General features: G+C 38.7%; 1 protein-coding gene across 2 annotated transcripts in view; it reads right to left on the bottom strand.

Annotated features, from left to right (window-relative positions):
- Positions 1–18011, bottom strand: part of gpc6a (glypican 6a) — a 159846-nt gene that overhangs the window by 16398 nt on the left and 125437 nt on the right. The window contains exons 6-7 of one of the 2 annotated variants that reach the window (XM_056412392.1): positions 16105–16248; positions 10653–10682 (exon numbers count right to left, since the gene is read on the bottom strand). In XM_056412392.1, the coding sequence (XP_056268367.1) occupies positions 10653–10682; positions 16105–16248 (174 nt within the window). The remainder of the gene's footprint in view (positions 1–10652; positions 10683–16104; positions 16249–18011) is intronic. The other variant, XM_056412393.1, reaches the window with a different exon arrangement.

Below are 18011 nucleotides of genomic sequence, written 5' to 3'. Positions count from 1 at the left end.
AGTGATGATGCTAATGAGAACATGTTCATTTGTATACAGGAGCTATTCTAGCAGCAATCACTGAAAGTTGAAGAAAAAATGGCTTATGTGTTTGGAATTCATGGGCAGCATTGGTGAAAAGTTAAAGTCTTGCACAATATTGCCATTTAGCATTCATACGTCTTGAGCATTAAGGTTGTCCATTTTGAAAGAAATATTTGCGACCATAGAAGACTTGATGATGAAGAGTGTGCAATATATTGACTTTTAAAATTCATATGACTTGAGCAGTCAAAAATAAGTATCTTTGACCCTAGAAAACCTCATGCTGAAGAGGATCTCAACTATAGATTTTTAGCATTCATATGACTAGAGCAATAAAGGGAAGACCATCCTTTTAAAAATAAATATATGTGACCCCAGAATAGATTTGTCTGCAATTGTCAGCGAGGACAGTGCATATAGTAGTCACAACTAGCAGTACTTAGTGTGGGATAACACAAAAACGGGTCTGCAGGTGGTGGACTGCATAGCTGTTCTATAGCACATAACAAAAGGAACGGTTTACTTTTTAATCAAGCACAATAGCCCTCTTTGCATTCTGATGTCATTTCTTTTTTACGGACAGGGGGCTCCTGGATGTTTGTATTTGAGAAGTAGGATGTTTTATCGACCAGGAGTCAGTGGATCATTAAAGCTGATGGCCAGGATGACGGAGATGCTCTGCTGCCTTTCACAGCATTAAGAAGGGACATTTTTAACTGGCTCAAGCTATGCCAAGTCCAGGTAGCAGCGAGGGCCAAGGTAACAGCGCAGACAGATATTTAAGGACTCAAGAGTCTGCAACTCTCTGGTCAAACCAAGAATACTACGTATGTTTTGCAGTTGAGAGGGGAAGGATAGGAGAGTTGAGCCCTGCTGCTGTATTGTTGTGGCAGGACAAAGAGCTTCAGTACTCACAGTTTTTGTTTCACAAAGACGAGAACAGTCATCAAAACCAGATGTTGAATTGTTTGGAAGAATTTCCGACATGGGAAATAACAAGCCCTGACCAGTATGAGTTCTTAACCCTTGTGTTGCCTTCGGGTCAATTTGACCCGATTCAATGTTTCACCCTCCTGTCGCCTTCGGGTCAATATGACCCGATTCAATGTTTAATGTCGGTGTTGTTTCGGGAGTCAACAAACAAACATAAAGTACCTCACACTTAAACTTGGAAAACAATATTAATTCTAATAATTTTCTGGAGATTTTAATAGCTGGGGTCATATTGACCTCAAGGGTAAAATATGTTAGTAAATATAAAGGTAACAGGAGGGTTAAACATTGAATCGGGTCATATTGACCCGAAGGCGACAGGAGGGTGAAACATTGAATCGGGTCAAATTGACCCGAAGGCAACACAAGGGTTAAGTAAATACTGAAAAACATGGTACTTTGAAAAAATATAAGCAGCACTTACTGCAACCTGAGGTGTAGCCCTGACATAGGCCTGATGGAGGAATTAATAATGGGAGAACTGGGGATGTTTTGCTCCTGACAAGAGCCCCAAACTCTGGATTTGTGGTGCGTTCACATAAAATAGTTGCGAGTAGATTAGATGCAAAATCAATGCACAGACATGTATGGCTGCGAGTAACGGTCATTTCCAACTGGCGGCGTAAATGAAGCGATGCAAAAAAGTTTGCTTCATTCATGGATAATATTATGAACCCAGACAAGAGGGCGTCTGATGATCAAAAGTGTGTGGGACTTCCACAACATGTTCAAAGCAAAATAGTGGTTAATTCTTCTTCTAAAAGTGGATCACAAAACACCAGTTGAGAATCACTGCTTTAACATACCCAACTACTTCTGTCAGTCTCGTCTTTATTCCTCCTGGGGCGGAGCATGTGCTCTATCTTACTCTGGTTGAACAGGCGGATATTTAGCAGAGGCAAATTGTTCTGTCTGGCAGTTTCGCACAAACATAACTGAATATGTGCGTATGCTGCACCAATGCACTAGTGACTACATATTTCAATTTCAACATTGAATATATTGTGAAATGTCACGAAGAAATAGGATTATTGTGAAACTGTAGACCACTGACATATTACTAATTGTGAAAAAGTAAAGTATCGAAAGTTTAAAAAGGTAAAACTTGTGAAAAAAGTTAATCCAAGCATCTGAACATAAACATAAGGAGAACTTGTATAACTATTAAATATGTGATATATATATATATATGATATGTTATATCAATAACTGGATATATGTGTGGGCGGGACACAACTTTTCTCATTTGTTTGTGATAAAATTGGACCTTCATTTGAGAATGTTGTAAATATAATGACACACATCACTCAATTAGTTTCACAACAATATCACCTGGTGTCTTGATCTGTTTGTTTTACATTTAAAAAAGAAAGATTTTTGGAAAAGAAGCATCAAACATTCCAGTTTGAATTGAGTTAATGTTGTTCAAAATGAATAGCAGCAAAAGCGTCTACACTAAGATATCGATTAAGTTGAACTCCAGGAAAAATGATAAGCACAGTGTCCTTTTCTGTTGAGACTGAACACTTGGAAAACATTTAATTCAGAAATCTTTTCAACGCTCCATAAAAACATATATGAAGGTAGCCACGGAAACAAAGCATACATCCTATATGATGTATAATGATTTCCAACAGAATGAATGTACTTATTAGAGAAAATTGTTGAGGCCGGCTGTAGCTCATGAGGGAGCAGTCGTCCCGCAACCACAAAGTAGCCGGTTTGATCACCGCTCTTCCCATCGTTGCTTGTCGAAGTGTCCTTGAGCAAAACACTGAACCCCCAGTCGCTCCCCGGGTGCCGGGTGCTTTACTGCAGCCCACTGCTACTTAATTAATAACTACAGATGGGTGTAATGCAGAGAATAATTTCCCCACTGTGGGATCAATAAAGGAAACATCATTATTATATTTGTATAATGCATGAGTCATTAAATATACAAGGTCATTCTTCATGCTAGCAAAACCATGTTAGCTAAACCATAATTCTACAGTAGGCTCTATAATATATACTGTAGAATTGTTCTCACATATACTATTTTTGTCTTTGATAAAGTGTGATTTGTCTCTTTGGGGCGGCTGTAGCTCAGTGGGGTAAGAGGGCCGTCCTGCAACCGCAGGGTTGTGGGTTCGATCCCCGCTCTCCCCATTAGTTGCAAGTCGAAGTGTCCTTGAGCAAGGCACTGAACCCCCAGTTGCTTCCCGAGTGCTTCACCGCAGCCCACTGCTCCTTAATAACTAAGGATGGGTTAAATGCAGAGAACTAATTTCCCCTTGGGGATTAATAAAAGTGTATATATATTTTTTTTAAAAATTTTTTTATTGGACACAACTGAACTCATTGTACTATAAAACCTATAAGACCTCAAATGATAACGGTACTGAGCAGTTTTAGTTCCGCACATTTGTGCGAAGCAAACCATGACCTGACTAATGTAAGCACAGATGGAAGTTTCATACACAGCTGGCTTTGTGTCCCATCCCAAGGGTAAACACACCGTTTGGAGGCGAGGCTTTGCAAACAGATGCTTCTCTGGAAGGTAAAGTTACGAAAGCAACTGTAGAAGTTAGTTGCAGTTTTGATGCATCAACATCTGGAATCATGCAGCAGGAACAATCTCAAATCTATGATACATAATGTTCAGTTCCACACTTTTATAATTTATGGGATAAATGAGTTTAAATCCCCGATATGTTGGTGATAATTTTATTTGTGAATTGAGTAAGAAGCCTTTAAATGTCAAAATGCAAATGTGTTCATGTGTTTGGCCATACATTGACAGGCACAATGTACATCGCATACCGGAACAGTAATACGCAGAAATGGAAACGGATGAATAATTAACAGTCTGGGAGGAATCAATATTGATTTTCCCATGGCTAGTTACAGGCAAAAAACCAACAGTAATTACTGTAATTTGTTGCTTTGGACTTCTTCTCCACTCTAGTGTCCAGCCCAAACATTACACAAGGATACTGCCAAAGAAACAAACCCTCCGTAACTTCTACCAAACCCAATGAACAACAGTGAGATAGAATAGACCCGAACACTGTCCAAGCATCAGGACTGAAGCACACTGAGCAAAGAAAGCTTCAGTCATCTTGACAAACACTTTATGGACCAAAGCAGAAAGGGCAGATAAATGGATCAGGTACTGTGGCACTGCTGTAAATAATGACTGTATTGATCAATCGTAACCAGAGTTTAGAGTTATGTAATGCAGGTTCACTTCAAGTCCTCCACTTTGTTGGCCACGTGGACACCAATAGGAGCCACTTAATGGTATTGTGGATTGAACCAGTCTCTATGCTCTGAGGGATTTAAACTATATAAAGCGTGGTTAAGACTTATTCTAAAAAAGTAGAACACAATTCCAAAGGGAAGCAGCATACAATGGCCAGTTCGTCGTTGAGCTCATAGCAATTGGGTTAGCTTACCTCAAACACAATGGTCCTGCATTTTGTGATTCAGTGCTTTGAATAATGCCCTTAATAGGATTTCCGTGGACACACTGCGGTTCAATTCAGCTCGCTTGCCAACCCACATAGATGAGTCGAGCTCATACAGTTTTCAAGTGAGGGAAACACCTTGTACCTTTAGGCAGGCGTGCTAACCACACTATGTCATGGGAAACAGTGGTTGGCTAAACAGCCTTCTGGTGAGCAGTGCAGCAGGAGCTGAAACAGATCCCAGTACATGTTGTGGCTTTCTGGCAGCGTCTACTGACAAGCTGCTCAGACGATAAAGCAGCCAGGTTCAGTGTGAGTTCAAATGTAGCTTTGAGATGGTAAGTTACTCTAATTTACACTGAAATGTAAGAAACTGCTGTGGCAAGAATGTGTGCGAGTGGGAAGGATTTCCTTTGAGCAAACGTATGAATAACTGCAACAGAGGTTTATTAGATCCTGTCTGTTAGTGATTTGACAAGAACACTGTCACTCACTGCCACATGACAACATGAGCCTCATGATTAGTCAGAATGTCTCCAGGCCGGCACACTGAAATGACTTCAGCGGTGTACATCATTCCAATGCTCACTGGCCACACTGTTGGTATCCACATACAGCAGAATGTGTCTGAGCCATACAGTGTTCATTTTTAAAGGATACAAGAGAAAGGTGTCTGCTGTTGACAATACGATACCTTCGTGGCCTAAACGAATGGCATGTCTCCAACACCTCTCCCTTGGTTGAAAGGTTTATTGTTCATCATTAAATTTGTGTGGAAACACAAAATCAGCACTGTCTGATTTTGTGGGCAAATTCTAAGGGCAAACTGAAGAAGCTTGCTAACAACCAACAGATACAATAACACAGTTATATCATGTTTACGTGGTGAGGATTACATTAAACTATGTCACACAAGGAGATGCACACTGTACAACTCCAGGCTTGAGAGTGCACACATATGAGAGGTCAAGGTTAAAAAGGCTGGCATTGACGCGCGTTACGTCTAAGCGAATGAGACGGGAAACATGAAAGGAAGTTCATCTCAGTCAGAACACTGTTGTTTTTGTTGGTATAAATCATGCAGTGTAAGATACATAAGTTCCCACAGAAGTGAGCAACAGAAGCCTGGAAGAGCCTGCGAAGAAACCAGGCAAAATAACAGGAAACTACCAAAAAACAAAACATCGCCATGGTTTTATAATTTATGTCTCCTAAAAGCATGAACCACATGTGCACTTCAAGCAGCTGTCTTCCACAATAGTTTTCCTGCCCCCTTTTCATCAGTAACAGACAGGCTGACAGAGTGCTACGAATAAGTGTTCTTTTCATGCTAGATTTCTCAATTGTATGTTTTTGTAAGAGATTGGAGCATCAAAACCCCCAATGACCATGAAGAAATTGTTTCAGCTTAATGCCTCAGCTGACATGTGCAGGGATAATTTAGCAAAGCATGAAAGTATTAAAAATAAGAGTGTATAATGTGAAAGTTAAAAAAGCAAACTACCCCAAATAAACTGTTAAGAAGTGAATGTAGGGGACGGCATGGGTATAATGATAAGTGATGGTGCTGCTTTTAAACTCTGAAAAGTTAGAAGGTGGCTCCATTGATCTGTTGTGTCTGACCACGAGCATTCATCCTAATTCAGACAGGTCTCTGTTGAGCAAACACGGCTGATTACACATCAATCTCTGTCAGATTTCCATCTCTTTTGACAGATAGAATCACCTCTGCACAGACCCTCTATTACGGTCATGGAGGCAATGCAGCTCAAAGCATCCAATTATTTTAAACTCATCATTTATAGGCATCAAATAAATACTTGAAGTGAAGCTTCATTCCGAATAAAAGTGTTTGAATGATTGTAGGTTACATGTTAAATGATTAACACTGAACATTAATTTATATATTGGAACATTATATGCACAAAGCCATGACAACATTTTTGCCTCCCTTCTGTGACCACCAAAATCACTTCACAGACAGCGCACTTGGGCCCAATGTATCACAAGTTCATGTCCCTACCTGAAAGAGTTGTGAATGTCTTTAAGAGAGCACAAAAAGGAGCATCAATTGATTTGGAATTGATTTTCGTAATAAGGTTTAAAGGTTACTAACGGCACAGCGCATACCATCATGAGTAGCACATTCTCAAGTGGCACATTTTCCATCCACCAGTATATTTAATAGTCCACTTCTGACAACACAAAAGAACATAGTCATTTTCTCCAGATCTTTGTCAGCACAATGTAGAGTTTAGAGACCCTCACACCCTGTGGTTGTTACTGCTGCTAAAGCATTAGCTCAGCATGCTCACGATAGTGAATTAGCATGTCAGAGCGATTAACTTTTGTCAACACTTGTTCTTTTTTACGCCTGCTGATCTACACAGAAATTGCGTCCATCAAAAAGAAATACTGTTCAAAAAAGATCGGCAGTACATGGCAGAATTTCATTAGAGATGTAACTGGATCCATTTTATGGCATGACTGTGTAACCATCGGTCATAATTGGCAGTTGTGTCTGCAATTGAACTGGGTGTGATTAATCTGGCAGAAAGTACATTTCATGTGGGAAATAGAGATTTCTACTCCCCTTCAGAAGCTAAGGGATGATGTGTCTCTTTCCATGCATTCAAATTCATAGTGTTTCCCTAAATCTCTATAAAACCCTACAGTCCTCTCAGTATAGTGTGGCTACAATAACGAATGCACACTGAAGATTGTTTCCGCCTGCTAAAAAAAAAACGTGAATGGAGCGAGAAGAGGCCTCTGGCCACTGCTAATGACCGATTTACTTTCTTCCCTACTGCGTCCTCATTTCAACAGTGCTCAACAACAATGGGACATCCATCAAACTTTTTCAGCGAGCATTTGTTTAATGGCAAAATTGACAGTAATGTCCTGTCAGCAATATTAGTTGAAGCTGACAGAGAACAAAGTAATTTATGTCAGTTTTGTGTCATTGGGCATCTGTTTATCATTGGGGAAAATAAATTAAGTGAATACATGTTAAGTTTGGTGTTTTGGAGAGAACGAGGCTAACTCTGTTAGTGTTAGCAACTCTGTGAGGCTTTACTTGGCCTTTGCCAGTGCTTTGAGCTAAATACTATTGTCAGCTAACAAGCTCGTTAACAATTTTAATGTTTATCGTGTTTTACTGTACAACTAAGGCCATCAGGGGGGAGGTTATTCGTTTTGCAGATATCTATGGGGTCAGATCAGTCTCAATAAATGCAAATGCACACAGGGAGACTCTCAAATGAAAACACAAAGATTCACAAATGCGTAAAGAACAATTCACAAATATATTCAATTTACAAATGCACGCAGAACGATTTACAAATACAATCCAATGCACACGTACATAAATTACGATTTATATAAATGTACAAACAATATCACAAATATATCTATGGATTTCTATGTGGATGTATCTATTTGTTTGTGGATTTCTACGTATTTATTTGTGGATCGCACTGTATTTATTTGTTGATTGCTACACACGGATATACAGATTTATGACTCTCCCGCCGTCGCTCAATCCGTCACTGTTTTTTTCATCATGGATCTTTCTGTAGCCACCCAGATGGCGCCCTCATCTTCAAGGGGAGGGGCTTATCACTATGGCTTGACTTAGTGGAAACAGTTAACATTTCCGCCATCCACCAAGGAAGAAATAACCACTAGTTCTGCTTTATACTCGCTGTGGACATCCCACAAACGTCGGAAAATCTAATGCCCTCGTGTTTGGGTTCATAACATTAATATCATATACATATACACTACCATTCAAAAGTTTGGGGTCACTTAGAAATGTCATTATTTTTCAAAGAAAAGCACTGTTTTTTCAATAAAGATAACATTAATCAAAAATACACACTATACATTGTTAATGTGGTAAATGACTATTCTAGGTGGAAACGTCTGGTTTCTAATGAAATATCTCCATAGGTGTATAGAGGCCCATTTCCATCAACTATCACTCCAGTGTTCTAATGGTACATTGTGTTTGCTAATCGCCTTAGAAGACTAATATCTGATTAGAAAACCCTTGTGCAATTATGTTAGCACAGCTGAAAACAGTTATGCTGGTGATATAAGCTATACAACTGGCCTTCCTTTGAGCTTGAAGTTTGAAGAACACAATTAATACTTCAAATATTAATCATTATTTATAACCTTGTCAATGTCTTGACTATATTTTCTATTCAATTTTCAATTCATTTGATAAATAAAAGTGAGTTTTCATGGAAGACACGAAATTGTCTGGATGACCCCAAACTTTTGAACGGTAGTGTATGTATACATAACATCACCCGTAGGCTCACACAGCTCGGTGACCTAATGACTGCGGCTTTCAGCGCTACGAGAGAGCAGCAGTCGAGCCACAGAGATAAGCCCCGCCCCTTGAAAATGAGGGCGCCATCTGATCGCAGCCTCTGTGTGCTGCCATCAATTTTATTCTTGTAAACAAGTCAATACACAACACAACTATACAATATATGCACACAAAACAATCAACAACAAATTTATCTCCCATTAATGTGATAAAAGGGCACAGTGGAACAGCCCTTTTTGTCTCTAGGAAGCTTTTCTTTGAATTAAAGGAGTAAGGTCATTCGGTCCAGTGATGAATCAGCACCACAGGAAGACAGATTCCTCTGTAAACACTGTTGGGCCATGCCATTAATACAAATTATACTGTATCATGCACTTCATTAGGACTCTGATGTAAGGGGGAATAGTCCAGTAATCTCACTTCAAGAATCACAGACAAAGCAAACACCAAACTATTCATAAATCAAAGCACATTAAACCAGATTACGTTGTTTAAACCAGTACTACAAGCTGTATTTACCGTATATATTGAACATTACGACCGTAGAGAACTCCTACATAAGTCAGCTACGGGACTCTTTATAATCAACCCACTAATCACTGAAGATGATCATACATATGTATCTGCACTTGTCTCTAATTCAGTTGTGATCTGAGACACAGAGATGACAGAGTACGATGTTAGAGATACATTTCTACAGATCACCCAAAACCAGAACGAGACAGACGTGCAGCAAATACATTTAAATTGAAAACGCTTCAGTAAATAGATAAAGAGTAATGAAGACTGACAGCTTTACAGTCACTCATAAACCTCACTGATCAACGGTAATCACAGTCATATTTACGATACCTTTTGCTCCTTATTTCTGTGCCTGAAACAATCACATTTTGTTTAATCAAACAAGCTGATTTCAGACAAATCCTGCCACTGAACGGCACCTTTTGACCTTTCCATTATTCTCAGAACGTGTTCAGAAGTTGGTCCTTGTCACTGATTATATAATTGGCTGCTGCCAAAGCAAACCAGACTCCAATTATGTGCAGACATTTTGCTCTGTGACTTCAAAGAAATCTCATTTTCTTTGTCCAAGTTTTGAAGACTTTAGGAAGAAGCAAATCAAGAATGACTCTAGTGGAGTCAGTGCAGTCATAGTAGGTGCATGCTAGTTTTTCAAGCATTCACTACACATTGTAAATGTGCTGTTGTGTACAGTATGTTCATAAGAATATGTCAATAATGTATTGGTGTGTGTGTTATTTCTGTGTGAAATAATTTATGTTGCACAAATACCAACACTTACATATTGGTGACCAAATGTTTGGTAGATCAACCAAGTACTCCCCAAGCCCTTCATAAAAGCAGTTGACACATTCAAGATGTAATTAAAAATGAATGCATGTTAACCAATGATAATCAATTAACAAACATTCATGCGCAACAACACACAAGAACAATTATTTTGGGATCCAATCAACATGAGGTCCATGTGTTTGAATGTTGGGAACTCAAAGACATACATCTAGATCCAAACATGAGGAACTATGGAGTTTCAAACTCACAAACCTTTCACTTTAAGGCATTGACAGTCCTAACTGAACTGCCATGTAGCAAAATGATGTTAGGCCAAACAAGAAACGGATAAATTCAGTTAGGTCAGCTCAGTTGAAGACTAAAAGTCACCCAAAATAATTCAACCAACGTTAATAAACAGCCACTTCACAAACAAGCAATCAATATCAACTTTGAATGTAATAAGGTAAAGGGGTAAAAAAGCTGGGCAGATTGATGAGAACACCACAAGACAGTTGACTTGATGAAAGTAAGAGGAGGAATGGGAGACTTACACTGTGTTGCATTGTCCTCCACACAACCCTCTGGGAGCAGCAGAGAAATGAAGAAGAGATTTAATTGGACATGGGAGAAATTGGGAGACAGAGAGCAAAATAATGTCTATTAGTTAAGCAAAAAGTTGAATGACGAATTCGGTGCTGCTTAACCCTTGTGTTGCCTTAGGGTCATTTTGACCCGAATCAATATTACACCCTCCCCCCGCCTTTGGGTCATTTTGACCCGATTCAATGTTTCACCCTCCTGTTACCTTTATATTTACTAACATATTTTACACTTTGGGTTCAATTTGACGCCAGCAATTAAAACCTCCAGAAAATTATTAGAATTAATATTGTTTTCCAAGTTTAAGTGTGAGGCACTTTATGTTTGTTTATTGACTACCGAAAGAACACCGACATTAAACATTGAATGGGGTCAAATTAATCCTAAGGCGGGGGGAGGGTGTAATATTGATTCGGGTCAAAATGACCCTAAGGCAACACAAGGGTTAAATAGTCCATCCACCAGCCTCACCTCATGATGAGATTCAGCAGCTCAAGCCTTTTAATACACAATTAATCTGCTGCTGTCATATCAGTTTAAAAATCTGCAGCTATCAAATTTGCAAATATGCCAAGATCGGAACCCGCATAAAAACTGCAGCGTTACATGGCGAATTAGTCTCATAATAACTACTTTCATTTAATGACATCACTTCAGCAAAATACATATTATCAAGTAATGCTGACTAATATATTTCAGGATTGTACCGACTATTTACAAACAGAAATGCAGATACAGAGTAAGATTTGTGTGGCATAATTAGGAGAGTGAAAAGTCTCAAGCAACTCAACTCAGACTTTCTGTCTCATCTTTTAAGAGAAGTTGGCCTGAGAGAAGGTAATGATGAACTATTAAAGATAACGTAGTCATCTTTTCCTGTCATACTTTAGATGTGAGTGTCATGAAGCAAAAATTAGGGTTTGGTTATTTCTTTTTATTCTTCTAACAAGGCTTGTATGTTAAACTGTGATTACATTTGAATGGATAATGGATTATTGGAGCACATTTAACGTGTTTATATATTATATTAAAAGCTAGAATTTGGAGAGTATAGACTAGTTACAAAGACAGCCACAGTAGATTCTGAAGCTTTTAATCTGCCTCTCCACTTCCGCACATTTTCCATTTTAATTTTAAGATCATCAACTGTGCCTTTTATTTAAAAGAACAATAATGTTTTTAATCCATGGATTTCCCAACAAATGTCATAAAGAGGATTACATAAAGAAACATTTTTTAAATGGATTTGGTCAAAAGACATATTTGTGACATAATCAATATGGTTAAATAATATCTAATCCATGGCCTCACATGTTGCTATTCCAATGAAATGTTAAACCAAATGTTTTATGTTGTGTAACATTACACGTGTCAAGGTTTTTCATGATACGATGGCGTGTTATTGTTAGAAGGAAAGTGTATCATACAATTGAATTAATGCATTATTCATTATCGCTGCTTATACCAGATAAGTTTGAAGACACAAACCCAACCAGGTGTCATTTTAGATACTGACCACAATTTTAAAGCTCATTTGAATTCATTGACCAAAACTATCTTTTATCATTTATAAGTGTTATTCTCCAAGATGCAGACAAGCTTGTTCATACTTTAGCTTTTAGTCATCTTAACTACCGAAAAACTTTGTATTCTCGCCAGCTACCGGTCAAACAAACTACAGGTCATTAGAATGCTGCTGCCAGGGTTTTAACACAAACTATGAGATATCATACACAATAATATTTTGGAAAACAAGAAGCTCCAGTCCTGATACAGCTTCCGTCCTGGTGCTCATGAAGGAATCAGCTGGAGGGGGAGGAGACAGTTATGTGTTTTTTACCAAATTCATAATCTAAGGAGGCGGAGCTTAGGGCTCTGAGAGGCTCTTCATAGAGACGGTCCAAGTGGACGTGGTGAGACGTTCAAAGTCAATGGGACATTCTGGGTGAGGGGCAACTTTTAAAAGCTTCTATCAGATGTCTATTTTCACCGAGCATCACCAGCTTCACACAGTGTTCTGTGTTTAAGAAGTACCCTGAGACAAGATGAGATAAGATGAGACAAGATGAGACAAGATCGAGACGAGACAAGACGAGACAAGATGAGACAAGATGAGATAGAAACAAGATGAGACGAGATGAGACAAGATGAGATGACGAAACAAGATGAGACAAGACGAGATCGAGACAAGATGAGACGAGATGAGACAAGATGAGACGACGAGACAAGATGAGACAAGACAAGACAAGATGAGACAAGATGAGACAAGATGAGACAAGATGAGACAACGAGACAAGATGAGACAAGACAAGACAAGATGAGACAATACAAGATTGAGACAAGACGAGACAAGATAAGACAAGAAAAGTAATAACTAGGGCTGTGAAACGATTAAAATTTTTAATCGGATTAATCACAGGTTTTGTGGATTAATCATGATTAATCACATATTACCGATATTCTCGGTATATTTTGTGAGAACATAGAGATTTATGACAAAAGACGGATATATACATTTATACATTCTTCTATACAATGGTGCTGCAACTCAGCAGTTATTTAGCAGTTTTCTTCCATATGGAACATTAATACATCTTCATCCTAAACAGAATGTTTAACCCTCCTGTTACCTTTCGGGTCAATTTGACCCCATTCAATGTTTAATGTCGGTGTTCTTTGGGGTCAATTTGACCCCAGGCTGTTTTTCACTGTGTCAAACATATCAGAAATATCAACTTTTTTATTTATTTAAAGGGCTATTTAGGTAGTCAACAAACAAACATAAAGTACCTCACACTTAAACTTGGGAAGCAATATTAATTCTAATAATTTACTGAGGTTTTAATTGCTGGAGTCAAATTGACCCCGAGGGTAAAATATGTTAGTAAATGTAAAGGTAACAGGAGGGTTAAACAGAACATTTTTCTCTTGTTTGTCAACCATTAACTCCACCATGATACAATCTAAAGGTGGACAGATTGACAAGTGACTTTTTTTGCTCGGTCCCGATGCGCGCGCACGGAGCTCTGTGGCGCGAGACGGAGATCGATAAGTGTTAACGCAACGCGAAGAGACAGAAATGACATGCTGCTGTGGAGATACGATCAACAACAGACGTTTAGTTTAATAAAAGAACAAAGATGTGCTATAGAGAACATGTCAGGGGGCGGGCCAATCTTTTTAATGTCATGCGATCTACCAACACTACGCCGCGATCGACTGGCAGGTCGCGATCGACGTGTTGAGACCCTGATCTACAGGAAGTAAAAGTCGTAACAAGGTTTCCGTAGGTGAACCTGCGGAAGGATCATTACCGATGAACAGACCGTCTGCATGAGAGCGGACAGAGTTCAGATTGAAGTGGTGTATTGGAAGCTCATTTTGCAAGTGACTTTTTTTTCGTCCCGACGACCAACAACAGACAGATTGGAAGCTCATTCTGCGCATGCGTTAAATGCGTAAAAAAAAAAAAACTAGTTAAACCTGTAATTGAATTAACTGAGTTAACGCGTTATTTTTCACAGCACTAGTAATAACTAATAATAATAACAATTTCGATAGGGTCCTCTTGAACTGACGAAGAATATGAAATATGAAAATGAAAATAATCTGATGAATATTGATCCACCAGCACTCAACCCGGAAACCAGCCTGCCTTCAAAATAAAAGCACAGCAAGTTCAATAGATTGATAGTGTTATCAGCTCAGGGATTCAGGTCTAGATTCAGGTGTATAGATCCAGGTTTGGATTCAGGTCTAGATTCAGACTCCTTGCAAAGCTTAGATTTTTAGCGGAGGCTTTTATTCTGAAGGGTCCCGGTGCCGTGGTGCGTGTTAACGTAGCGGGGGGCAGCCGGTGCGGCAGGAGGAGACAGAGATGCCGTAACAGCAGCAGCATCTGCGACCGATAAGTCTGATCTTTTCGAACTGATTTTAAACTTCTCAGTTTTTAAAGAACTAAATGGATCCGCCCCGTTTTATATGAACCTCCACCCAAAGATCTTCCAGCTGCTCTTTTAGTTGTTGCCAAGGTCCCCACAAAAACCTTTACAGATGCTACTTTAAGCCCCTCCCCCCATTTTTGGAAACGATAACAACACAACTTTTCTCCCTTACTCTTTATCTATGTGTTTGGTTTTTAACCTTGTTTCATTGATTTAATTACCTTTTGACACTTTCTTGTACGGCATTAATAACAATTGATAATGAAGATTGACATTTTAAATGAAAAATTAAATGAGTATGGCATAATTTACTCCTCTTACAATTAAATTATGATGCGATTGAATATATGATATTCATTTGGCCCTTATGAGCACATATAAACATCACAGCAACACATATCTCGTCGCAAAATATGTAAAGTTGTTGTTGGCAACTTTTCGGCTCCAGACATCATAGTTTTAGTTTTTGTGAGGCATGGTTTAATACCAAGCCAACTTGAGCGCCGCTGTGTTGCTGTAAACTGGAACTTGACACAGACAGCCTCCTCTTCATTGTGTTTTCATGGCATGGGATGGAGGAATCTAGCTTGTTATTATTATCTATTATTGTTTTGGATTGGTCATTTCCCTGAAGTTTGTTTTAGTTAGTCATTGGTTTTAGATTTCTCGAGAATGATTCTATGTTCAGTACAAACTCTAGGATAAAGCCCAGGTTATATTTTGTTGTGATAAATTACATTTCCTTATTTGTTCTAATGGCTCTTTTGCTGCAGCAATACACACTCTGAGGAATATATTCGAAATGTCCAGGAAGTTTGGTGAAAAGCATGTGCTCTCTGAAACCTCTGGCACTAGAGTGTAGCGAACAAATATATAATGTAACTCTGAGTGCAGCGTGGTGGAACACACAGGCAGATCTACAAAAATGAACATGGATTTTAAATGATCTTTTTTCGAATCTTTGAGGGCCTTTATTTTTTTCCTGGCCTTTGAAGTTCATCCTAAGATTCGTCTGACTCAAACAAGAATATTACAAACATTCTCCACACACTTCTGAAAGTTAGTTGAGCTGCCTGAAGTAGGTTTCTTACAGACTAAGAAAGGAAAAGTGTTCAGCATCATCTCCTGGCTCCTATAATACAGCCAGCATGAACTGGCTGCTTCAGACTTCATTCATCTTCAAAGTGATATTCAAGATTTACTTTAAGAGTGTATTTGTTTTCTCATACAAATATTGTGTGATCTCTCTCGAAGAACCTATCGTTACCTGACTATTTTATATCCTGTTAACTTACATAATTATAATTAAAATAATAATAATGTATATATTTTTAAAAATTTTTTTATATACAAATGCAAACCAAAATTAAGTTTAGTATTTATATCTTTTTTGATATATCATTTCTTGATATACTTTCCAATTGCAGAGTACAGTTCTGGTTATCCCGTCTGTACGTACCAGTCTATCGAGGCTCGTTCCAGCTGCTGCGGTTGGCATTTCTTCGCGGGTGAACGGTCTGAAGCGAGCACTGAACACATCTGAGATGCCCCGTGCTGACCGGCCTATTCCTGATGGCTTCGGCTGGCCACATCCTTGAAAGACCTAGAATGAACAGAGGGAGATACGATTACCAGAGAGGGGCAAGCACAAAGGGAAAAGGGAAAGAGGATACACAATGTTTCACACTGCATCTTGAGAAAATAGTCTGGCTGTGCAACATTAACACAATATTTCTTCATTTTTGTGAAATGAGAGTTTCTCAATGCAGTGCTGAAGACTTAGAAACAAGGTTATCTGCAGTTTCAGGATTGAATGAACTCTACAGTGAGCCAGGGCTCAGTACATTTCTTCCTACAATAGTACACATCCAGTTTGATCCCACCAAAGTTGTCGTTTGCTTACGCCACTGATATTTTTCTTTCTTTCAAAAGCTTCTGTCAATTTACTCAGAGCACAATTTCTGGTCTGTGATTTGAGAAAACTGTACACAACCAGTTTGGAACTAATGTTGTCTATTCGAGCCAGAGTTTGCCCCCAAACAAGAGGGGATTAACTCTTGATATGCTGGTTCTCAAATCTGAAAGCCATTCTTACAGTGCAACATTGTGGCTTTGAAAAAAAATTAAAAATAGACCTGTATTTCTAGGTCCATAACAGCAGCATATTAGCATGAAACCACAACATGACTGGTCAAAACTGTTGTTGAATGTATTAAACAGAATAAGTTCGTATTTTCTTTTAATGTGGCCAATAACATCTTCTGATTTTTAATAGACCCATGACATTTTAATCCGCACCTATGAACATTTTGGCTCCGGAAAAAATATAGGAATTTCTGCATGTCATGAAATATTTAGTGTTGGATCGCCAATTGATATTCAGAAAATAAATTATGATACAAGAATTGTAAGTACGAGAACACTATACTCTTTGACAAATACTGGATTTCATAAAGAGAAAGTTATTCAACTCTCCCAAAATGAAAACAACATGAGTTGTTTTGTTAATAGTGAGACAAAAATAGAAATGCTGATCTATTATTAGCTGAACCTTACACTAATCAATGTGTTGTTCATCGTGGTTCATAGTGAGAATTGATTGCTTTCAGATAGCTTGGCCTCCACAGGCTCTTCGGGCCCCAACAACAAACCTCCAAACCGCACAGCTCATTAGCATCCCTCTCTGGCCGGTCTGCCGGCCCCTGGCTCAGTGTGTGATGGAGTACTCTAATGTGCTGCACGGCTGTCATGACAAGAGGCTGTCTTTTTTATAATATTTATCAATTCTTCACCATGATTATAATTCCGCTATCCTGTACAGTAGATCACACGAGCAAACCGATTTCCCACATGTCCGAGTAGCAGGTATGAAAGGAACGCATGGTTGAAATGTGACTGTGGGGAAAAGGTTGTAATCTCTTGATGCAATCTGCCAGCACATCACAACCCTGCAGGGCTGGAGGCTTAAGTGAATAGACAATGGGTACAAGTTGTAAATTGCAGCTCTCTTGATATGGAAAAGAACTCGACATCTAATTCACACTGACCTTTGTAATTCTGTCATGGAGATAGGCCAGAAAACACCAAAGGGCCATAATGAATTGTTGAACTGAAAAACTAGCGTTATGACAAGAAAGAAAATGACAGACTATTGTGTGTGTGATAACATTTTGAGTGTGCTACCTGGTAAGCAATGTCAATTCTCCAAAGGAAATTAGTTGCTTTTCTTCCATTTTAAACTGTCTTCTAATATCAACTTTAAATAATACTCAATGACTAAAAGACCAGAGTCCCTGTCCTGCCTGCCAGGTGTGGATAAGTTTAGTCCTAACACACAAATAGTAAACACATACTGTCTCACACTTC

Source organism: Pseudoliparis swirei, chromosome 4, assembly GCF_029220125.1.
Source record: "Pseudoliparis swirei isolate HS2019 ecotype Mariana Trench chromosome 4, NWPU_hadal_v1, whole genome shotgun sequence".
In the NCBI taxonomy this organism is placed as follows: Eukaryota; Metazoa; Chordata; class Actinopteri; order Perciformes; family Liparidae; genus Pseudoliparis; species Pseudoliparis swirei.
The sequence above is the reverse complement of the archived record's forward strand: the minus strand, read 5'-3'. Positions and strand labels throughout refer to the sequence as shown.